The 24391-nt window shown below is 51.8% G+C and overlaps 1 protein-coding gene across 1 annotated transcript; it reads left to right on the forward strand.

Annotated features, from left to right (window-relative positions):
- The first annotated feature begins 559 nt into the window (after nt 1–559).
- LOC127031496 (signal-regulatory protein beta-1-like) lies at nt 560–6687 on the forward strand. The gene is made up of 6 exons (XM_050918361.1): nt 560–788; nt 1775–2116; nt 2787–3101; nt 3705–4055; nt 4703–4810; nt 6142–6687. The coding sequence occupies exons 1-5, from the start codon at nt 716–718 to the stop codon at nt 4804–4806; spliced, it is 1185 nt and encodes a 394-aa protein (XP_050774318.1). The 5' UTR covers nt 560–715; the 3' UTR covers nt 4807–4810; nt 6142–6687.
- The last annotated feature ends 17704 nt before the right edge of the window (nt 6688–24391 follow it).

The raw sequence follows: 24391 nt of genomic DNA on the forward strand, positions 1-24391 counted from the left end.
TTGAACGTCTCCTGGATCCCAGTCCAGTGCTTTTAGCACAGACCTTCTTTCTCCTCTCAGCCAAACTGGATCCAAACTAACTCCCAAAGCCAAACTCCAGCCTAGATCTAATCCAGATCCACCCTCTCCCTGCCCAGCCCATCTCTAATTAACAGATCAGGTTCCCGGAGTGGCCATGTGCTGTCCTCCCACTGAGACATGTATTGAAGAAGCCTCTCTGGTAGCAGTCACAGCCAGGGACTAGCTCCAGAGCAGGGGTCTCCGGGCCCAGCTTTCAGACGTCTCTGTGGACAGTGTTTCTGAACGTGCAGTGGCTGGTAAATGCTCTGGTATGGTGTTCGGGAAAGAGATTTCAACATTGTCAGGGAATTCCCTTCCCAAAGAGCAGCCCTCTGCCAGGGCCCCTCTCTCTGCCCTTCAATACCGCAGCAGCGTTAGCCTGGATGCTTAAGCTCGTGGCAGTCAAAGGCTGGATTACATGAGGCTTCACGAGAGAACACAGGTCACCAGCCGCTTTGCTGTGAGAAGTAGAATTAATAGTGTGAAAAAAATGAGTCTGCAGAGAAGTGGAAGCAGGAAATGTCACTAACGCAATCCACTTCCTTCTGCATTGGGGGACAGTCCAATCCTGAACCTCAAACTTCTCAGTATCTCTTTGGACAGCGGAGAGCTGGCAAAGGCTGCGGTGTTGAAAGGTCGCCCCTCTGACAACTAAATGGCTCCATCGACCCCTGTGTCTGGATTGTCTCTTCCATGCCTGGTGCTGCTGCTTCTCCTGGAGATCCCTGGTGAGTGTAGGACATAGATACTGCCCAGGCGGGCACAAGCCATCCAGTCTGCTCTCTTGCTGCTTGCAACAGAGGGAAATTCCAGCTGCTGTAAACCTGGGGTTGGCAAACTTTGAGAAGTGCTGTGCTGAGTCTTCATTTATTCACTCTAATTTAAGGTTTCGCGTGCCAGTAATGCATTTTAATGTTTTCAGAAGGTCTCTTTCTAGAAGTCTATAATATATAACTAAACTATTGTTGTATGTAAAGAAAATAAGGTTTTTAAACCCTTGTGTATTTTATATTGCAAGAGGAATTTCCTGACCCCAGGCTGTGCTCAGCGTGTGCTCTGGAGTGTGAGAAACTTGATCCCAGCTGGTGTCACTGCAGGGGCTGTTCTTATTTTTGTAAAGGTCTGATCTTTTTGTAGAAATCTTACTGAGCAATTAGATTCAACAACATCTTGCAGCAGTGAATTCCACAGGTTGGTTAGAACTGGGTTAAAAATATTTCTTTTTATCCCTTTAAATCGTGTTGCTTTCAGACTTCGTCGGGTGCCATGTCTGTGTGGGGCTATCAATGGGGCAAAATAACCCCCCGTTAGTGGGCAGTAAGTGACACACGCAGAAGCTCCTTCTCTGTGGCTGGAGCAGCGCAGCAGCAGGGGCTCAGGGCTCTCGTCCCTGCTCGTGCCCCTGCGGCTCTGCCCCTGCCCCGGCTCCCCTGTTTACACTCAGCACAACAGCTCTCTGGTCCCTGCCTGCTCCTAGAAGCCGGGGCGGAGCTCTGGAAACGCGGCTCCGGGGCAGCCTGCAGGGGTCGCTGTGGAACGACACAAAGTTACTCCCCAGGCAGCTAACGCCCCTCCCTGGGCAGGGCCCGGCTCTAGGCAGGGCTGGGAGCAGGATCCACACAGCGGTGCCAGGCGTGGGACTCAGCCCCCTGCTGCTGCGGGACTGGGGCTTGTCAACCAGCATCCCCCAGCCTGTCCTGTTCTCTCCTTCCAGGGGCCGAGGCCCAGGAGTTCCAGCTGCTGCAGCCCCAGGGCGCCGTGTCAGTGTCAGCGGGAGAGACTGTCACTCTGACCTGCTCTCAGACTGGGCTCGCTCCAGCAGGACCCGTGAGGTGGTTCAAGGACTCGGGCAGTGGCCGCCGGCTCGTTTATGCAGACGCAGGATCATTCCCCCGGGTGACACGGGCTGTGAGTGGCTCTGACACAGACTTCACCATCCGCATCAGTGACACCCGCCCCGAGGACGCTGGGGTCTATCACTGTGTGAAGTTTAAGAAGGGGTCGGGAGCCGATGAGGAGTTCAGATCCGGCTCTGGCACAGCCGTGTCTGTGAGCGGTGAGTGCGAGCTCCCCCCAGCCACACGCCCCTCCCCACCGGGACTGGTACCAGGGCGGGGAACAACCCAGCTCAGCCCAGACACTAACCGGGGAGCTGCGCTTCCCACCGAGACTGCAGCAAAGTGGGACCTGGGTTGAGACTAGCACCTGTATGGGGGGGGGCAGTGGATTTTAGGGGGATGTGGTGGGGAGAAGAGGGAGAAATTTCCGTTCTAGCCCCAGGAATCGCTGCCCCCGAACGAAAACAAGTGCCAGGTGCGCCAGGGTGTGCAGGGGGGGGGTGACTGGTTGGGTGGGTGCACTGGGGGGGGGGCAGGTGTTGGGTTGATTCTTCTGACTCGATCCCTCCAGAAGGAGCAGCCGTAGCTGCTGGCGGGGCGGGTGGGGGGCGCTCTGTTGCCCTTCGCAGCCTCCAGCCGAGCCGGCTGCGACTCCTCACACTCACCTACGTGGGGGAATCGCTCCCAGCACCGGGGGGTTTCTCCTCCCCTCCCAGTGCCCGGGGCAGCCCCATGGAGATGGGGAGCGAGGACCAGGCATTTGCTCAGCCACGGGGGCTGGGGCTCCGCCGCTCTCCGGCTGTCCCTGTGGGGAGATGGGTCCCATGGGGTGGAGGGATGGGCTCTCAGTCACAGAGGGATCTGACTGATAAACGCTTCTCCCTGCAGCCAGACCGTCGGCCCCGTCCGTGTCCGGCCCCCCCAGCAGGGCAGAGCCGGGTCCCCCAGTGACTTTCACCTGCACGTCAGGAGGATTCTCCCCCAGAGACATCACTGTGACCTGGCTCAAAAATGGGGCCAAACTCCCAGACTCCCAGACCCAGGTTCTCCCTGCACACGAGAGCGTCTCCTACAACGTGTCCAGCACCGTAGGGGTGAGCCTGACCCGAGGAGATGCCCGCTCCCAGCTCACCTGTCAGATAGAGCACAGCACCTTACCGGCTCCCCTGCATGCGACTTACAAGCTCAGTGATGCCCTGCGAGGTAGGAGCCCAGCCGGGGCTGATGACTGGGGGCTCCGCTAGTGGGGAGAGGCAGAGATGGATCCTTCAGCCTTTGGGCTGGGTAGTGGAGGGTCAGGGGGGTAAGAGGGGAGTCACTGAAATCCAGATTCAGATCTGGACTCTGCCCTGTGCCCTTAAAACTTTGAGACTCTTCACCCTGGGCTGGCACATCCCCTACTCCAGGCCAGTGGAGGGCAGGGGGGGAAGAAGGTGTTTGACTTTGTTTAAACCTTGGTAAGACACCACTCTCCCTTTTAATGTCCCAAGCTGGGTCTGTCAGGGGGTTTTCCAGGGAGAAGGGGAGGGAAATTGGGGACACGGCCGATTTGGGTTTTTGCATTCTGTTCCTTTTAAAACATTTGCCTTCCCCTGGGTTTATTCCTGTGGGAGGGCCAAAGCTCTCACACATGGGAAGGCAACTTAGAGATAGCCAAGTTCTTTGCCCTTGGAAAAATATCACGTCACAAGTGGAACATGGGCTCAGGGGGAAGGTCTGTTTGTCCAGCCCCAGAAATTTCCCTGTAACTCAGCAGGAAAAGGAGAATTTCTGTAGATGCCGAGCGCTGGATATTTATGTTCTCAGTTCCACCCAGGCTGCAAGTGGGCACTGTCCCAGCGGTGCCCGTCGCACTGAACACATCTGTGACGTTCACCTGCCGCGCAGAGGGGTTTTACCCCAAGGATGCGAGTCTCACCTGGCTGGAGAACGGAAATGAGACGAATCTGGGAAAGTCCTCTGCCCCGTCCGAGAATGCAGATGGGACATACACACTCCAGAGCTCCCTGGAGGTCAAAGCAACCGAGCAGAGGAGTCAGTCCATGTTCACCTGTCGGGTTGTGCACGATTCCCAGCCCCCCGTCAATGCCAGTGCGATGCTGAGACTCTCCCAGCCACCTGCTGAGCCAGGCAAAGATCCCACTTCATCTGCTGGAGGTAAATGTGCAGTCGAACCCTCCCCTGCACTGCTGGGAAATGCCAGGTCTGTTCTGCGGAACCAGGGGCCATTTCAGCCCATCTCCACCAGGGGAGCGCCTTAGTGTAACAGCCACTCTTTTATTCCGGGATTATCGCTTGGCTCTGCTCTCCTGGGGCCCGTGGGTGGAGCGGGAGGGGGAAGGTTGGGGGCAGGAAATGTCACTGGTCTCACTCTATGTCTGGGGAAGATGCTCTGTGCAGCCCTGCAGGGTGTGAATGTCCCTAGAGAGGGGCTGGAACATGGTCAGTCCTGCAGTGCTGGGGATCCAAGGACTCTGACACTGCTCAGGGATTTGAGACTTTGGGGTAAAAGTGCAGGTGGCTCCTGAGTCCTTATTCTCCTGCTCTGTGAAGCTCGAGGTCTTCCTGGGGCCAGCCAGCAGCGTGTGGATACAGCTGCCAGCCAGAGCTGGGCAAACTCTGCAGGGGCCATTTGCCAACCTGCTGTTCACAGACAGGAACTCACTAAGGCCCCTGAAAGGCCAGTTTCCTCGGAGCCCATAAAGGTGCACGTGAGCTGGGACGGGATGGTCAGGAGCCAGCAGTTCTCTTGTCCGCGGGGGGTTCCTGTCCATTGGCTGATCTGATCTGATCTGATACTGCAGGTCAGAGCCTGTTCTCCAGCCCAGCTCTTTGGATTGGGCTCTTCCTGGAGAAGGTGCTGACTGCCACCTTCCTCCTCTTCCTCTTCCTGAGAAATAAAGAGTAACAAGGTAAATGTAGATTTGCTGGGAGTTACCCTGGGAGCCAGAGGGAACGGATTGCAATGCTGCAGCCCAGGAGCAGAGCAGGAAGCATTAAAGTCTCATAGGGAGTCAGTGTGGTGGGGTTGGATGTCTCTGGGGCTGCTCATAAGATACAGACCCTTCCAGTGTGATGCCAGGCCAGATCACTAGTGGCTTTTTCAGGGCCCCAGTGCAGTTCCTAGAGCCCACGTGGCCCCATCCCCAGGTGGCCATCTCCCTGGGCACTACCTGCGGCTCTCACCAGGCATCAGAGACCCCAAGGATTGGGTACAAGTGGGAAGTGAATTGCTCTGCCCCATAGAGTGGGTCCTGCTGGCTCAGGGTGAGCTCCATGGCGAGCTGGCGGGGCTGGCCAGGCTTTCCATCACTGGCTGCACCTCCGTCACAGAGAAGCCCCTTTGCTTTTCTCCTGCCCACCCGCAGCCTCCTCCCCACACACTCCCTCCATCTGGAAAATGCCTCCCGGGTTCTGCTGGGGCAGGTTCCCCGGGGGACACAGTCCAGGGCCCTGGTGAGCTCCGGAATCCCTGCCCCAAACAGCCAGGCAGGTCGGGGGAGCCCTGCAGGGGCCAGGGACACATAGGGGATCAGTTCCCCTTTATCTCACATTAGGCACATTGTCTCAGTCATGTCGCTGCTGAAAATCCTGCCCCAGGGTATTCACCCCCCAGAACAAGAGTTCCACTCCAGCCCGAGGGCCCGGCATTCCCGGGTCCCTGACCCTCTCATGCGCCAGGTCTATATAGAGCGTCCCAGCGACCCATTGGTGGCTCTGGACTGGATTCCTTAGTTCCAGAGCCCTGTGACTGCTGTTAACCAGCCTCCCCTGGCATTGCTGCCCAGGTCCCCGTATCTGTGCCCCAAAGAGACAAACTCCCAGCTCGTTCCATCCTGCTCAGCCTGATCCTCAGCCCAGAGCTAGTGGCGCCGTCCCTCGGGGAACACAACGGATATATCTTGAATCCACTCCAGCATCGCTGTCCTCTGGGCTTCCTAATACTCGTGCCCTGGTCCTGATCCCTGACCTGGAGGGACCCTCCCCTTTCTAGGGAGGGGGGAATTCAAGTACCAGCTTGTCACAGTCACGGGAAATTCAGGAGAGTCAGAGCCCCAAGTAAATCTCCCCTCAGTTAAACGTACAGCGTGGGATGACTGCTCCCCGACACCCCCAGCTCAGAGCGTGATGGGGGCTGACATGGAGCGAACTAGAGCAGTTTGCCCCTGGGCCGGGTTAATGCTAAGGGAAGGGTCATTGACTGACTCTCCTCAATCACCTGTTGGATTCTTTCCTTTTGCAGCACCTGGTCTATTTCCCGGTTTTCTCTCACTGTTGCCACCTGCCAACTTGTCAGTCTGCAGCCTCTGTCCCCGCAGTGCAGGAAACGAGTCCCTAGATGGTGGAGCTGCAGTGACCCCTGCTGGCCAATCAGATGGAGCCCAGGCCCCTGATGGGATGTACCCTCCACTCACTTATGCCTACTGATTGCGAAGCCACTGGAAGGAATCCTGACCGGGCTCCCTGCTCCTTTTAGCCCATTGGTTCTCAAACTGGGGGTTGTGACCTGGTTGTGTGGGGTGTCGCAAGCCCCAATGCCTGCGTGGACTGCAGGCCTCGACCCCTACTCCCATGCTGGGCTGCGAGCCCCAACTCTGGCCAGGTGCGGTGTTGTGATTCCCGACCCCAACCAGGAGTGGGGCTGTGAGCCCTGAACTGGGGCATCCGGGACACAGTGAGCCCTGACCCCTGTACCTAGCCCTTATCTCGGTCAGTGTCTCCTGCTCGATGCTTCTCTTGGAAATTTTTGTTGAGTGTGAAACATATAAATCACCCACGTTGACACAAACCAGCTAGTCTGGTCTCTTGCTGTCCGCAATTCCAGATGCTTCCAAACCCTCCATAATGCAAGAATTGTGGCATTTCTACCATGAGGAGAAAGTTCTTCCTGACCCCAGGTGATGCTCTGGGATCTGGAGCATGAGAATTAATAACCCTATAGCTTTAGCTCAGCTGGTGTCCCTGCAGGGGCTGTTCTTGTGTGAATAAAAATAACTCTCTAAGCCATTAGCTTCACTAATATCCTGCAGCAGCAAGCTCCACAGGTTAGTTATTACTGGTCTAAAAAGAATTTTCTTTTAGACTCCATCAGGTGCCTACTATTATTCCTGTGCAAAGAGGGCAAATAGCAGCGCTTGTCTTTTTGCTCTTCACTATTTTACCTCTTTAATTTCTTTTCCTCTTTGAAACAGGCCTGTTCTTTTGAAGTTGCTCACTATCTGAAATGGTCCTCACAGCCTTTCCCAAGGTCTCTGCTAGTTTGGTTGCTCCTCCACGTCCCTTTCTGATTTCAGCTGGAGGAATATCATTTTAGATGAGGCCATTTATCGGGAGTGCAGAATTCCAGGGGAAAGAAACTACTGAGTGATACAGCTGCAGAGTATAATTGTCTCATTGATTCTTCCTAAAGCTTTATTCTCTAGTCACTGGTTTTTAGCAGCGTGCACCGAGCAGACACCTTCACTGAGCTGCCAGCGAAGTTGCAAGATCACTGTCCTGAGAAATTCTAGTTCCTTTTTGTGGCGTTTCCCTCAATCTCCCGTGCTGCTCTCCCCCGAATCTTGATTAACCTAAAAAAATCAGATCACTCAGAACTATATTGAACAGCCCCATCCTAGTGCTGATCCCTTGTTTTCCTGCTATTTCTCTCTTACCATGCAGAGCATGGGGCATTTGGTCCTACTTTTCTTTTCCTGTCTCTTCACCTGGTCCGTGACAGCACTTTACTCCTCACTCTGTAGCTGTTTCCCTGAAACACTCTTACGTGGGGACATCTCAGGAAGCATGTGAGAGCCTGATTCTGTTCTGCGCACTGGGTATGTTCCTGAGGAAAGCAGCCAGGTTAAACAGAGCTGGGGAGCTTCCCTGGCTATGTGTGGTTATCTGAGGAGCAATCCCCTCTGCATTGATTGGAAGTAGGTGACACACAAAGAAAGTCCCTCATCACTGGAGATCACTGTAATTTGCAATGAGCAAATGATTTATTTACTGTGTCCATTTTATGACCCACTGCATCAGCCTGGGGCCAGTTCCATTGGCCTGATGCAGTCTGTGATGGAAGCTTCACCTGCCCTAGCTTTTGAGGCCACTGAAATTAGAGTAAAGACACTCACTGACAGCAGTAGGTTTTGGACCAGGTTCCTACCCCGTTACAGGTGCCACCGGCCAGAAGTTCCAGGTGCTGCAGCCCCAGGGCCCAGCAAAAGGAAAACCTGACGTATGGAGTGTGCAGTGCAGATGATTTCATGTGAATTATATGAGGTTGCTGTTTGACCCGATGGGTCTGTCATAAACAGATAGCTAAGGGTTAATGTCTCTTCCACCTGAAGCACCTGACCAGAGGACCAATCAGGAAACCGGATTTTTTCAACTCTGGGTGGAGGGAAGTTTGTGTCTGAGTCTTTTGTCTGTCTGCCTGCTTTCTCTGAGCTTTGGAGAAGTAGTTTCTACTTTCTAATCTTCTGTTTCTAAGTGTAAGGACAAAGAGATCAGATAGTAAGTTCTATGGTTTCTTTTCTTTGGTATTTGCATGAATATAAGTGCTGGAGTGCTTTGATTTGTATTCTTTTTGAATAAGGCTGTTTATTCAATATTCTTTTAAGCAATTGACCCTGTGTTGTGTCACCTTAATACAGAGAGACCATTTGTATGTATTTTTCTTTCTTTTTATATAAAGCTTTCTTTTAAGACCTGTTGGAGTTTTTCTTTACTTCAGGGAAATTGAGTCTGTACTCACCAGGGAATTGGTGGGAGGAAGAAATCAGGGGAGATCTGTGTGTTGGATTTGCTAGCCTGATTTTGCATTCCCTCTGGGGGAATAGGAAAGTACTTTTTGTTTCCAGGATTGGGAACAGAGAGGGGGAGTCACTCTGTGTAGTTTCACAGAGCTTGTGTCTGTGTATCTCTCCAGGAGCACCTGGAGGGGGGGAGGGAAAAAGGATTATTTCCCTTTGTTGTGAGACTCAAGGGATTTGGGTCTTGGGGTCCCCAGGGAAGGTTTTTCAGGGGGACCAGAGTGCCCCAAAACACTCTAATTTTTTGGGTGGTGGCAGCAAGTACCAGGTCCAAGCTAGTAGCTAAGCTTGGAGGTTTTCATGCTAACCCCCATATTTTGGACGCTAAGGTCCAAATCTGGGACTAAGGTTATGACATGGTGTAGCAGTGGTGGGATATAGACAGAATCCAGAAGCCAGTAGGAATATTATATTTTTCTCTTCTCTGCTAAGGGCTTTTTAGCAGAGAGAAACAGTTGGTTTTAAAAGGGAACCAGAGAGAATTTTTTTTTCTGCTCTCTCTGGCAGTTTGTGGCTTGCATGTTAAGCAAGAAGCCATTACCAGACTGTTAAGGGTCTTTTGTCATGCAATAGCACTCCCATTGAGAGTCATTACCAGCACTATATGCATGCAAATAAAGTGGTTTTTCAGGTTTACTTAACATTGAAGATTAGCTAAAGGCACTATTGCTAGGCAGACTTCAGGAGGCAACAGAGAACCTGCAGTTCAGAAGATAAACACCGGAGGGCACCCCAACACAAGAAAACAGGAATCATGACTTCTAAGGCAAAAATTGAGGCCGAAGAGCAATTCAGAGAAGCTGAACACAGGCGACAACTGGAAATAAAACAAAAAGAGATGGAGATGAAAGAAAAGGAAGAAAGCATCAAACTGGCAGCCTTCCAAAGAGAACAGGCAGCCCAAGAGGCAGCACACAAAAGAAAACTAGAAGAAGAAGAGGTGGCCTACCGAAGGAAACAAGCAGAAGAAGAGTTGGCCCACCGCCGAGAAATGGAAAAGCACCAAAAAGAAATGGAAAAACAACAAAAAGAAATGGAAAAAACAACAAAAAGAGAATGAAGAGAAGGAAAAACAGAGAAAACATGAACTGGACTTGGCAAAAGCTGGGCTGCATGTGCCAGCCAACCCTAACAACCCGGCGCCAGTTATTGCTCCACAGCACAGGAAATTTCCCACCTACAAGGCAGGTGATGACACCGAGGCCTTCTTGGAAAATTTTGAAAGAGCCTGTCTTGGGTACAACATCCCCGAAGACCAGTACATGGTAGAATTGAGGTCACAGCTCAGTGGACCTTTAGCAGAGGTGGCAGCTGAAATGCCTAAGCAGCAAATGAATGACTATAAACTTTTTCAAACCAAGGCCAGATACAGAATGGGGATAACCCCAGATCATGCCCGTCGGCGCTTCAGAACCCAAAAGTGGAAACCAGAGGTGTCATTTCCCAAACACGCCTACTACATTGCAAAAAACTATGAGGCCTGGATAACAGGAAACAACGTTCAAACCTTGGAAGAACTGCACCTCCTCATACAAATGGAGCAGTTCTTGGATGGTGTTCCTGAAGACATCACACGGTACATACAAGATGGAAATCCCAAAGATATCGCTGAGGCGGGGGAGATTGGAGCCAAATGGATGGAACTGGCAGAAAGCAAGAAAGCTACTGTCAAGGGGAACGATTACCCCAGGGGGCACACAGACCATAAACCCTACAACCGAGGACAGCGAAAGACTCCACATACCCCCCAAGTAAAGCCACAGATACCCTACCCTTCAACCTCACCAGTCTCCAGTAACTCACCTCGGCCCAGTGACCCATCAGATGGTAGATGCTTTAAGTGTAATGAACTGGGACATATCAAGGCCAACTGTCCAAAGAACACCATGCGAGTGCAATTCATTACACCACCATCACACCAAAGATCCCCAGGCCCAGATGCCTCTCAAATACCCTTGGAGCGAAGGGAAAATTTGAGAGTGGGCGGTAAGAAGGTTACTGTGTGGAAAGACACGGTGGCACAAGTGTCAGCTATCCACCAATCCTTCGTTGACCCCAAATTCATCAACCCAAAGGCCAAAGTTACAATTTACCCCTTCATGTCACAAGCTGTAGACTTGCCTACAGCTCAACTGCCTGTCCAGTACAAAGGCTGGTCAGGAATGTGGACTTTTGCAGTCTATGACAATTATCCTATCCCCATGCTACTGGGGGAAGACTTGGCCAACCAGGTGAGGCGGGCCAAGAGAGTGGGAATGGTTACACGTAGCCAAACCAGGCAAGCTTCCAGACCCATTCCTGTTCCTGAACCGTCCACAGACGCCCCGTCTGGGTTACCAGAGACCCAGACAGAGGTAGTGGATCCAGATTCCATGCCAACCACTGAAACAGCCACAGCACCTCCAGTCCCAGGCCCGGAACTGGAACAGCAACCAGCACCAGCCATTGCAACCCCATCTTCAAACTCAACGCCAGTGGGCGCCAGCGAGCCACAACTGGCAGAAGCAACAGACAGCCATACCCAAAAGGCTCAGCCAGAGCCTGAAATACCCTCAGGTGCACCAGCGGAGAGCGGTTCACCAGCAACGGAAACAACCCCATCACCTACATCGCTTCCAGAGGGACCAAGCCCAAGTCCACAGTCTGAGGAAGAACTGGTGACCCCAGCCTCAAGGGAACAGTTCCAGACTGAGCAGGAAGCAGATGACAGCCTTCAGAAAGCGTGGGCGGCGGCACGGAGCACTCCACCGCCTCTCAGCTCTTCTAATCGATCCCGGTTTGTTATAGACCAAGGACTTTTATACAAGGAAATTCTTTCTGGTGGACACCGGGAAGAATGGCAGCCGCAAAAACAGTTGGTGGTTCCAACTAAGTACCGGGGAAAGCTCTTAAGCTTAGCCCATGATCATCCCAGTGGCCATGCTGGGGTGAACAGAACCAAGGACCGGTTGGGGAAGTCCTTCCACTGGGAGGGGATGGGCAAGGACGTTGCCAAGTATGTCCGGTCTTGTGAGGTATGCCAAAGAGTGGGAAAGCCTCAAGACCAGGTCAAGGCCCCTCTCCAGCCACTCCCCATAATTGAGGTCCCATTTCAGCGAGTAGCTGTGGATATTCTGGGCCCTTTCCCAAAAAAGACACCCAGAGGAAAGCAGTACGTACTGACTTTAGTGGACTTTGCTACCCGATGGCCAGAAGCAGTAGCTCTAGGCAACACCAGGGCTAACACTGTGTGCCTGGCCTTAACAGACATCTTTGCCAGGGTAGGTTGGCCCTCTGACATCCTTACAGATTCAGGGTCTAATTTCCTGGCAGGGACTATGGAAAAACTGTGGAAAACTCATGGGGTGAATCACTTGGTTGCCACCCCGTACCACCATCAAACCAATGGCCTGGTGGAAAGGTTCAATGGAACTTTGGGGGCCATGATACGAAAATTCATCAACGAATTCTCCAATAATTGGGACCTAGTGTTGCAGCAGTTGCTGTTTGCCTACAGGGCTGTACCACATCCCAGTTTAGGGTTTTCACCGTTTGAACTTGTGTATGGTCATGAGGTTAAGGGGCCATTACAGTTGGTGAAGCAGCAATGGGAGGGGTTTACGCCTTCTCCAGGAACTAACATTCTGGACTTTGTAAGCAACCTACAAAGCACCCTCCGACACTCTTTAGCCCTTGCTAGAGAGGACCTAAAGGATGCTCAAGAAGAGCAAAAGGCCTGGTCTGACAGACATGCCAGAGAACGTTCCTTCAAGGTAGGAGACCAGGTTATGGTCTTGAAGGCACAACAGGCCCATAAGATGGAAGCATCATGGGAAGGGCCATTCACGGTCCAAGAGCGCCTGGGAGCTGTAAACTACCTCATAGCATTTCCCAATTCCTCACTAAAGCCTAAAGTGTACCATGTTAATTCTCTCAAGCCTTTCTATTCCAGAGACTTACAGGTTTGTCAGTTTACAGTCCAGGGAGATGATGCTGAGTGGCCTGACGGTGTCTACTACGACGGGAAAAAAGACGGTGGCGTGGAAGAGGTGAACCTCTCAACCACCCTGGAACGTCTGCAGCGGCGACAAATCAAGGAGCTATGCACTAGCTTCGCCCCATTGTTCTCAGCCACCCCAGGACGGACTGAACGGGCATACCACTCCATTGATACAGGTAATGCTCACCCAATCAGAACCCCACCTTACCGGGTGTCTCCTCATGCCCAAGCTGCTATAGAACGGGAGATCCAGAACATGCTACAGATGGGTATAATCCGCTCATCTACCAGTGCATGGGCATCTCCAGTGGTTCTGGTACCCAAACCAGATGGGGAAATACGCTTTTGCGTGGACTACCGTAAGCTAAATGCTGTAACTCGTCCGGACAACTATCCAATGCCACGCACCGATGAGCTATTGGAGAAGTTGGGACGTGCCCAGTTCATCTCTACAATAGACTTAACCAAGGGGTACTGGCAAGTACCGCTAGATGAACCTGCCAGGGAGAGGTCAGCATTCGTCACCCATGCGGGGGTGTATGAATTCAATGTCCTTCCTTTCGGCCTTCGAAATGCACCCGCCACCTTCCAGAGGCTGGTAGATGGTCTACTAGCTGGACTGGGAGAATTTGCAGTTGCCTACCTCGATGATGTGGCCATTTTTTCAGATTCCTGGCCCGAACACCTACTACACATGGAAAAGGTCTTTGAGCGCATCAGGCAGGCCGGACTAACTGTTAAGGCCAAAAAGTGTCAAATAGGCCAAAACAGAGTGACTTACCTGAGGCACCAGGTGGGTCGAGGAACCATAAACCCCCTACAGGCCAAGGTGGATGCTATCCAAAAGTGGCCTGTCCCAAGGTCAAAGAAACAGGTCCAATCCTTCTTAGGCTTGGCCGGATACTACAGGCGATTTGTACCACACTACAGCCAAATCGCTGCCCCATTGACTGACCTGACCAAAAAGACCCAGCCAAATGCCGTTAAGTGGACTGATGAGTGTCAAAAGGCCTTTACCCAACTTAAGGCAACGCTCATGTCTGACCCTGTGCTCAGGGCCCCGGATTTTGACAAACCATTCCTAGTAACCACAGATGCATCTGAGCGTGGTATAGGAGCAGTGCTCATGCAGGAAGCAACAGATCACAACTTCCATCCTGTCGTGTTTCTCAGCAAGAAACTGTCTGAGAGGGAAAGTCACTGGTCAGTCAGTGAAAAGGAATGCTATGCCATTGTGTACGCCCTGGAAAAGCTACGCCCATATGTTTGGGGACGGCGGTTCCAACTACAAACTGACCATGCTGCACTAAAGTGGCTTCATACTGCCAAGGGGAACAACAAGAAACTTCTTCTTTGGAGTTTAGCTCTCCAAGATTTTGATTTTGAAATTCAACACATCACAGGAGCTTCTAACAAAGTTGCTGATGCACTCTCCCGTGAGAGTTTCCCAGAATCCAGTAGTTAAAAAGTGTTCTTAAAATGTAAAAGTCTGTTAGTTATATACTTAGGGGTATATGTAAAGGTGCATGTGTTGTATTAATCTGTTTATTTTCAAGTTCTAGAAGGAAATCGCCGCCAGTGAGCTTCCCCACTGTCTGCAATTTGGGGGGCGTGTCATAAACAGATAGCTAAGGGTTAATGTCTCTTCCACCTGAAGCACCTGACCAGAGGACCAATCAGGAAACCGGATTTTTTCAACTCTGGGTGGAGGGAAGTTTGTGTCTGAGTCTTTTGTCTGTCTGCCTGCTTTCTCTGAGCTTTGGAGAAGTAGTTTCTACTTTCTAATCTTCTGTTTCTAAGTGTAAGGACAAAGAGATCAGATAGTAAGTTCTATGGTTTCTTTTCTTTGGTATTTGCATGAATATAAGTGCTGGAGTGCTTTGATTTGTATTCTTTTTGAATAAGGCTGTTTATTCAATATTCTTTTAAGCAATTGACCCTGTGTTGTGTCACCTTAATACAGAGAGACCATTTGTATGTATTTTTCTTTCTTTTTATATAAAGCTTTCTTTTAAGACCTGTTGGAGTTTTTCTTTACTTCAGGGAAATTGAGTCTGTACTCACCAGGGAATTGGTGGAGGAAGAAATCAGGGGAGATCTGTGTGTTGGATTTGCTAGCCTGATTTTGCATTCCCTCTGGGGGAATAGGAAAGTACTTTTTGTTTCCAGGATTGGGAACAGAGAGGGGGAGTCACTCTGTGTAGTTTCACAGAGCTTGTGTCTGTGTATCTCTCCAGGAGCACCTGGAGGGGGGGAGGGAAAAAGGATTATTTCCCTTTGTTGTGAGACTCAAGGGATTTGGGTCTTGGGGTCCCCAGGGAAGGTTTTTCAGGGGGACCAGAGTGCCCCAAAACACTCTAATTTTTTGGGTGGTGGCAGCAAGTACCAGGTCCAAGCTAGTAGCTAAGCTTGGAGGTTTTCATGCTAACCCCCATATTTTGGACGCTAAGGTCCAAATCTGGGACTAAGGTTATGACAGGGTCCCTGATAATGTGGGTTTGATCCCAAAGCTGAGCCTCTTGCTCCCCTGGGGTGATAGGAGCGGGGAGCCTTGCACATGTCACTTTTTAGCTGATGGGAATGGAAACAATCTGAGCTGTTACAGCCTCTGTAGCTGGCCTGGCCCCAGAGCAGCCTGGAGAGGTTTCTTAAGGGAGCTTTGGGCAGGCTGCTGGCCGTGGGGTCTGGCTGCAGGGAGTGGGGGATGATCCCTACACAGTGACACTGGGGAACGAGGAGCGCAGAGGGGCCCATTCTGTGCTGGTCATTTACGCCAGGCCAGCTGGGCATGCAGCGTGGGGAGGTGCTGCTCTGCTGGTTAGCGAGGGGTTGCACTCACCTGGCACTGTTCTATGGTAGGTCTATACGGCACACTCCATTTGACGGTGGGCGGGGCACATACACCGCACGCCTCCCGAGTGTAGATGGTGAGACTTTGGTTAGGCAAGTACAGTAAAGACATCCCTGAAGCCCGTGGGTGAGTACCCGTGTATGTACCTTACAGGGCTCTCTGTTCACCCAAGCAGCACCTCCCTGCATAGGCACTGACTCTGGGGGTGCTCCAGGGCTGAAGCACCCATGGGAAAAAATTGTGGGTGCTAAGCACTCACCAGCAGCCCCCCGCCGATCAGCGCCACCCTTTCCCCCCAGCTCCTCGCACCTGCTGGTGGCCCTGCCAATCAGCGTCTCCCCCTCCGTCCCAGGGCCTCCTGCCTGCCATGGATCAGCTGTTCCATGGTGTGCAAGAGGCGCTGGGGTGGGGAGAAGTGAGGATGGGGCATGCTTGGGGAAGGAGACAGAATGGGGCACAAAGAGGTGGGGCAGGGCAGAGCAGAGGCGGGAATGGGCTGGGGCCTGAAGAGGTAGGGCAGGGTGGGCCTTGGGGAAGGGATGGAGTAGGAGTGGGGGTGGTGTTACCAGATGTGCCTGTTACTTTGGGGTATGCTGATTTATTAGGGGTACTTTTCTTGGGCAGGGGTGTGTGTCTGTAATTCTATCAATGTGCTGCTTGTGTCATGAGTGTTTTCATATGGAGCTCTACTGCTCCCTTCTGCAAGTCCCTCCTCCCCCCCATGGAGCTATCCTGCAGGTCCTAGGTTCCCCAGGGCGGGGTTCCTCCAGCCCCAGACCCAGATAAACACACACACACACTCTCTAACAGAGCAAGTCTGAGCAGACCGGTCAATCAGCACGCTCAAGCTGACCCCTTACATGCCCCTGGACTCAATGGGCTGGGCCAAGCAGCACTTTCAAGCTGCCATCCTGATGTGCCCCTGGACTCAGTAGTCTGGGTTGAGCAGTACTTCCAAGCTGTCACCCTTGTCTGTCGTAGCTTCAGCACGTCCCTGTCCCCACTTTCACATTACAATAGTACTGGCAGTAACCCACTTGATGAGCAAACCTCACAGTATGTTGGGGCGCTGCAGGGATCTTTAGCTTAGGTAAGAGAAGTGTTGCTGCAGAGTAAATGGGGAAGCTAAAAACGCAAAAGAGTAATGTTCAGAGAGAGAGAGAAGCAACCAGCTTAATCATCCAAGTTATTTATTGAATAATAGCGATAACCACACAAGGAGAGCCTGAACCCAGATAACAGTTACATTAGTAAAGGTTACAAAAGTCAAATATAGAAAACTGTACCTGCCTGAGGTAGAAAAGAAAACAGAGAGAGCTAGAGCTGAGATCTCACTCCATGAAGCTGGAGCTGGTCGGGGTTACCAGGTGATGGCGGGAGCTCAGGTCCTGAGTGCTGGAGACAGGCAGCACCCCCAGCACGATGTGGAGTTTGGATCCAGGCATCAGAACACTTCCTTGAACATAGGTAGGGGGTTTTGTAGAGAAACAACAATGATTCAAGAGAGAAGACTGGATTTGTTTATGGGTAAACATATGACCCAAGGGTTTTCTTTAGGCTAGACAATAGGGGCTGATTACTCCTAGCTATGGGTGGTTTTCCTTCCAGGGAGCTCACAATGCAATTAGGAGGCTTCAGTATTTTGGATACCAATCAAGGCTTTACTACTAGAATTGATCTGCTAACGGCTGAGATGGGAGTGTGCAGGAATAGGTTCATTAACATCTGGAGCAGGGATCCCCCAGGACACAGTGCATCCCTGCTTTTCTGGTCCCAGAGTTCAATGCGGTTCTTGCCTTGGAATCGCTGTTCTCCATTCTCTAGGCTAACGGAGATGCCTGCCAGGCCCATCTTTGATGCAGATGAGGCTGGGGAGTTGCCTTAATCCTGTCACCCCTGTCAGGAGGGGTCTAGGTGGGTCTCCCACCACCCTTCACTACTCTCTGCAAGTCGTTTCTCTGATCGGTTTTGGTTCATGCAGAGGCTGGGGGTGTGTGGAGGGGTGTCCTTCATGAGTCAGACAGGCTGGATGCTGCGCCCTGGGTCCCCAAGAACACACAGAGCTGACTGGTATCAGTGAGGTCTGGGGCAGAGCAGGGGTCAAGCACCCCCCAGCACAGGAGAAAGTTGGTGCCTCTGCCTCCCTGTCTACTCTGCTCTTCTTAGCAGTGTCTTTTCCTGCTGCCTCCCTGCTACCGGAGCCCATCCCTGCCTCAGGGAGCAACCGGAGCCTGTCCCCTGCCACAGGGAGCTACCGGAGCTCATCCCTGCTGCAGGGAGCAACTGGAGCCTGTCCCCTGCCTCAGGGAGCAACTGGAGCCTGTCCCCTGCCTCAGGGAGCAACTGGAGCCTGTCCCTTGCCACAGGGAGCAACCGGAGCCTGTCCCCTGCCACAGGGAGCAACCGGAGCCTGTCCCTGCTGCAGAGAGCTACCGGAGCCTGTCCCCTGCCTCAGGGAGCAACTGGAGCCTGTCCCCTGCCACAGGGAGCTACCGGAGCCCGTCCCTGCTGCAGGGAGCTACCGGAGCCTGTCCCCTGCCTCAGGGAGCAACCGGAGCCCATCCCTGCCGCAGGGAGCTACCGGAGCCCGTCCCTGCCGCAGGGAGCAACCGGAGCCTGTCCCCTGCCTCAGGGAGCTACCGGAGCCCGTCCCTGCCGCAGGGAGCTACCGGAGCCTGTCCCCTGCCTCAGGGAGCAACCGGAGCATGTCCCCTGCCTCAGGGAGCTACCGGAGCTCATCCCTGCTGCAGGGAGCTACCGGAGCCTGTCCCCTGCCTCAGGGAGCAACCGGAGCCTGTCCCCTGCCACAGGGAGCAACCGGAGCCTGTCCCCTGCCGCAGGGAGCTACGGGAGCCTGTCCCCTGCCGCAGGGAGCAACTGGAGCCTGTCCCCTGCCACAGGGAGCAACCGGAGCCTGTCCCCTGCCTCAGGGAGCAACTGGAGCCTGTCCCCTGCCACAGGGAGCAACCGGAGCCTGTCCCCTGCTGCAGGGACCTACCGGAGCCCGTCCCTGCTGCAGGGAGCTACTGGAGCCTGTCCCCTGCCTCAGACACCTACCGGAGCCCGTCCCTGCCTCAGGGAGCTACCGGAGCCTTTCCCTGCCGCAAGGAGCTACCGGAGCCCGTCTCCTGCCACAAGGAGCTACTGGAGCCCGTCCCCTGCCACAGGGACCTAACGGAGCCTGTCCCCTGCCGCAGGGAGCTACCGGAGCCCGTCACTGCCTCAGGGAGCTACCGGAGCCTGTCCCCTGCCGCAGGAAGATACCGGAGCTTTTCCCTGCCGCAAGGAGCTACGGGAGCCTTTCCCTGCCGCAGGGAGCTACTGGAGCCTGTCCCCATGCAGGATTAGCTACCAGAGCCTGTCCCTTGCCCCAGGGACCTACCTGAGCCTTTCCCTGCCTCAGAGAGCTACCGCAGCCCGTCCCCATGCAGGATTAGCTACTGGATTAGATGGGCAAAGCTGGGAAGCACCCATAGCAATTTGGCCTGTCTATGCCAGTGATGGCTGTAGGCAAGGCAAATCCCCACGCAGGCCTAGTGCACAGAGAGTGGTTTGTGGGGCTGTAGGGCTGAACTCAGGATAAGGGAACTGCAAAGTCGCAACAGGAAATCAAGAGAAACAGAACACAGATAGTTAACCCTCTCAGTGCCTGCCCTACCTGTAACGTCATTCAAGCAGGAGCTGGTTGGGCACAAATCAAGTGGGATTTCAAATCGAACGTCTCTTGTTCAAGCACACTGACAATCAGAGCGAGGCCAAACGGGCTCCTTTGAATCCAAGGGCTTGATTTTATTGAATGGGGGTTTCAGGCTCGAAGCTCTGGATCCAAACTTGCCCCTGCAGTTTCAGTTCCATGTCTGAGCCGGACTGGAAAAGGCACATTCCATGGACCAGGTTTTGATCTGAGAGAGGGGCTCATGTCATGAGATCTCTGCAGTTTTGGCCCCTTCAGACCATTATATCGAGGAGGGCAAAGGACTGGAGAAAGTGAAGCTTCATGAAAAAATGTGGGACAGGAACCGGTTTGCTGTGAGAAGCAAAGTACATTAATAGTTAAGTCTGAACAAATCTGGAAGCTGGAGCCATCACTAATGCAATCTACTTCCTTCTGCGGTAGGGGATGCTCTGAGCTGGAGCAGTAAGCTTCTCAGTAGCTCGACGGACACTGGAGAGTGGGCAGAGGCAGCGAGGTTTCCCCTCTGCCATCACAATGGCTACATCAACCCAAGTTTCCGGATTGTCTCTTCCATGCCTGCTGCTGATCCTTCTCCTGGAAATCCCTGGTGAGTGCAGAACAGCAATTTTCAGCCTGTGCTCTCTGGACCCCTGTAGGTCTGCAGACTATGTCTAAGACTTCCAGCGGGGTCTGCACTTCCATCTGAAATGTTTTTTGGGGGATCCACAAACGAAAAAAGGTTGAAAACCACAAGTGTAGAGTATCAGAGGGGTAGCCGTGTTAGTCTGGATCTGTAAAAGCAGCAAAGAATCCTGTGGCACCTTATAGACTAACAGACGTTTTGGAGCATGAGCTTTCGTGGGTGAATACCCACTTCGTCGGATGCATGTAGTGGAAATGTCCAGGGGCAGGTATATATATGCAAGCAAGAAGCAAGCTAGAGATAATGAGGTAGTTCAATCAGGGAGGATGAGGCCCTGTTCTAGCAGTTGAGGTGTGAAAACCAAGGGAGGAGAAACTGCTTTTGTAGTTGGCAAGCCATTCACAGTCTTTGTTTAATCCTGAGCTAATGGTGTCAAATTTGCAGATGAACTGAAGCTCAGCAGTTTTTCCAAATCAGATATTAGGAATGGCAATATACAAAAACCTGTAGGAGAACAAAACACTTCAACCTCCCTGGCCACACAATAGCAGATCTTAAGGTAGCCATCCTGCAGCAAAAAAACTTCAGGACCAGACTTCAAAGAGAAACTGCTGAGCTTCAGTTCATCTGCAAATTTGACACCATCAGCTCAGGATTAAACAAAGACTGTGAATGGCTTGCCAACTACAAAATCAGTTTCTCCTCCCTTGGTTTTCACACCTCAACTGCTAGAACAGGGCATCATCCTCCCTGATTGAACTAACCTCGTTATCTCTAGCTTGCATCTTGCTTGCATATATATATCTGCCCCTGGAAATTTCCACAACATGCATCTGACAAAGTGGGTATTCACCCACGAAAGCTCATGCTCCAAAACGTCTGTTAGTCTATAAGGTGCCACAGGATTCTTTGCTGCTTTTACAAGTGTAGAAGCTACCCAGCAACATATCTATTGCCCATATGGGCACTAACTGTCTAGTCTAAAGCTTGTTGCCCTTCTATGGATCTTTTCTATTTCTCCTTTTCCACAGTGGCATGACAGCATTCCCTGTTATCGTCTGATCCCTTCTTAACAGCATCTGATTTCCTCTTTCTTTCTTGACTGCTGCTGCACAGAGATCAGTGTCTCCCTTTGGCTAGGCACAGTGCTGCAGACAGTTTGTTTTCCTCTTGGCAGTTCAAATTAGCTCGTAACCCACCAGCATGGAGTTTTTAAACTTCCTTCCGGTTTGCACTGAGAGATGAGTAATGGTGTGTCGCCATAGGAACCCGAGGTATGTCCTGGGGGAGCTAGCCCGTCCTGCTGCCAGTGCAGCCAGGGCTACGCTGCTAGTTTTAGGGCACTCGCTCAATCAAAGCTAGTGGGGGGCATGTCTCCTGCAGCTAGAAATCCTGCCCTCCAGCTCCAGTGTAGACAGACCCTTAGCCTGGCTGCTCTTTGGCGCAGTGCCCATCATTTTGCTCTGTGTTCCCGCAGCCCCTCGGACAACGGGATCCCGGTCTGTGGCTGGGACTCCCAAGTGCTCCCACAGTGCAGACGCACAATGAATAAGTAGTGATGAGCACTGAGTTTGATCTGCTGGTGTGGAGCATTATAGTGCCTTTGTCCAGCTCGCACCATCCTCCATTGCCCTGATTGAGCTGACTAATGGCGAGGATGCCACGTGGCTATTCAACTGCACTTCGAAAAAAGAGCTGGCCCAGCCCCCGTCCTAGCACTGGGCACCCCAGCATTTGCCTTCTTTCCCCGCTGAGCTGTGGCCATTTGCTCTTTGCTTCCAGCTAGTGCCATAACCCAGGGCAGCATTTCACCCCTTAGCCCGGCGCTGCCAAGCATTCCTCTTCTGATGGGGGGCAGTCAGAAAGGGTAGGGATTTCCTTTGCCTAGGCCCTTGCTAACTCCTTAAGGAGTGCAGTCAGGGACCTGGGGAATCTGACCCGTCAGGCTAGGCTGTAAATGTCACAGTCTCAGTGTTGCCAACTATTATGAGTTTATCGTGAGTCTCACAATCCTGGGAGTGTTTCTTAGCTGCTGGAATCAGCAAACTGCCAGCTTTGCTTTGCTTTTCTATATTGTTATTTGCTTTTTTATTGTGTTTAATTTTTTAACATTTTTAAAGTTATTTTAGTTTATTTTTAACTTAAGTTTCTTGCCCTCCTTGTGGAGAGAAGCTGGAGAATGTGAGGTGAGTGTGCCCTACAGGCTGATAACCCAGAAAAAAAAATACTCCCCGACCCCAAAATATCTATTTTTAATCTCCTGATTTTTAAGCCAATCTCGTGATTTTGGGGACCTGACTTGTGATTTATTTTTTTAATGTTAGGGGCTGGCAATCCTGCTGTCTCGCCATTGACTAGATGCGTAGGAGATGCACCAGGAAGCCCCTTGTCACAGGGAGATCCCTCCTTGTATTTCTGCAGTGAGCTAGAGACGTCTTTGTTTTAATTTCAAATCCCCACTGAAGAGCCTGACTCTGTGTGAGTGAGTCTGGGAGGGGTGGCTGTGCAGTGCTTCGATTCGGCCCTGCAAACCCTGCTCTTCTAGGAGACACTGGGACACTATGCCCCATATTCTTCATAGAGGTATGATCATGATATGATTATAGCAGATCTAAGATGTATTTTCTGCGAGATGGGTCATGTGAGGTATCATGGGAAAGGTTCTGATTTACTAACTGTGATTATCCTATTCGTATGCATGTATCATTTCTGTATCTGATGTTAGGAATATTGAGTATGTATCAATTATATCTGGCGAACGCCCCCAGAGAGAATGCAATCAGTCTAGATGACTGCTGTGGAGAAGAGCCATTAGAGAAAACAATAGGTCTCAGAAGATGTTTATCACCCACAGAGAGGTCTTCCTGGGGACCCTGCAAACTAACTCTGAGTTATGGCTGCAGGGTCATGTGATCAAGTCACGTGATACCGGACTCCATAATAATATGAGTATTTTTCCACTGACCGGAAGGTAGGAATCACACTGGAAGACAAGGGATTCCTGCCATATGTAAAACCTATTTGAGGAAGGGGAGTGTCATAATCATGGTTCATTCTTCACTGGCTCCCCACCCAAGAAGACTGCTGCAAACAGCTAAGAATCAAAGTCTGAGGGGGAGAGGGGAGAAGAACTGAGCCTAGGCTAGTAGGTGGACTAATCTGTGAATGAAATATCTGAAGTGTTTTAGCTGCAGGCAAGTACAGCTGGCTGTCAAGAATCTCTGCAATCTGCCTAAAACTGCATTTAGGGTGAAAAATTACTTCTTGCCACCAGTTTCTTTAGTATCTTAAGCTTAGCGTGTATGTTTGTTTTATTTGCTTGGTAATCTGCGTTGATCTGTTTGCTATCCTTTATAATCACTTAAAATCTATCCTTTGTAGTTCATAAACTTATTTTTGTTTTCTCCAAAACCAGTTTGTGCAAGTCGTAACTGGGGGGGTAAAAAGCTGTTCAAATCTTCCTCCACATTGAGGGAGGCTGCGAATTTCATGGGCTTACACTGTATAATTTTCTGTGCAGCGCAAGACAATACAATTTTGGGTTTATCCTCTAGAAGGGGGCGTGCACTTGAGTGTCTGGGTAGTTCCTTAGCCTTCCACCTCCATTGTTAACGCCACATACTCAACACCAAATGGCAGGATAAAGTCAGCAATGTAGAGGTTCTTCAAAGGGCAAATTTACCACGTGTGACAGCCCTGCTCAAGCAAAGATGACTGTGCTGGCTGGGCCATCTGCAGGGGCAGCTCTAGGGATTTTGCCGCCCCAAGCACGGCAGGCAGGCTGCCTTCGGTGGCTTGCCTGCGGAGGGTCCGCTGGTCCCATGGCTTCGTGGTGACCGGCAGAGCGCCCCCTGCGGCTTGCCGCCCCAAGCACATGCTTGGCCATCTGAGTAGGTTGGAAGATGGATGCATACCCAAGGACATGCTGTATGGGGAGCTCTCAGAAGGAACAAGAACAGGACGTCCCAAGCTTCGCTAGAAAGATACACACAAGCGAGATATGAAGGAATTTGGAATTGATCCTGACTAGTGGGAAATTTTGGCAAGTGATTGTGACAAGTGGCGCCATTGTCTCCATCAGGGTATGAAAGTCCATGACAGAAGCTGACTCCCCAAAGCTTGAAGAGGAAAGAGCCTGTAGGAAGCAAGAAGCTCCCAACCCAGACACAGCCATTTGCAATAACTGCCAAAGATCATGCAAGTCTCACATTGGCCTATTCAGTTACATGAGACATTGCAAACCGTCTACATCATAGGCTGCAATTCCCACCATCTCTTGCAGATGAAAGGATGCCAACAACAGGCCTAGGGGGAGGGATAGCTCAGTGGTTTGAGCATTGGCCTGTTAAACCCAGGGTTGTGAGTTCAATCCTTGAGGGGGCCACTTAGGGATATGGGGCAAAAATCTGTCTGAGGATTGGTCCTGCTTTGAGCAGCGGGTTGGACTAGATGACCTCCTGAGGTCCCTTCCAACCCTGATATTCTATGATTCTATGAAGCATCCCATGCAGGGGCTAGTCAGAAAGCCTATTTGCATGTTACAACAGCTG

Source organism: Gopherus flavomarginatus, chromosome 11 (assembly GCF_025201925.1).
Source record: "Gopherus flavomarginatus isolate rGopFla2 chromosome 11, rGopFla2.mat.asm, whole genome shotgun sequence".
Classification (NCBI taxonomy): Eukaryota; Metazoa; Chordata; order Testudines; family Testudinidae; genus Gopherus; species Gopherus flavomarginatus.

Bases quoted from the DNA above. Each gene is read 5' to 3' on its own strand.
- LOC127031496 (XM_050918361.1), top strand. From the start codon at position 716: ATGGCTCCATCGACCCCTGTGTCTGGATTGTCTCTTCCATGCCTGGTG. The intron at 789-1,774 runs GTGAGTGTAGGA...CTCTCCTTCCAG, and splicing joins GCTTCTCCTGGAGATCCCTG to GGGCCGAGGCCCAGGAGTTC. The intron at 3,102-3,704 runs GTAGGAGCCCAG...TTATGTTCTCAG, and splicing joins GCTCAGTGATGCCCTGCGAG to TTCCACCCAGGCTGCAAGTG.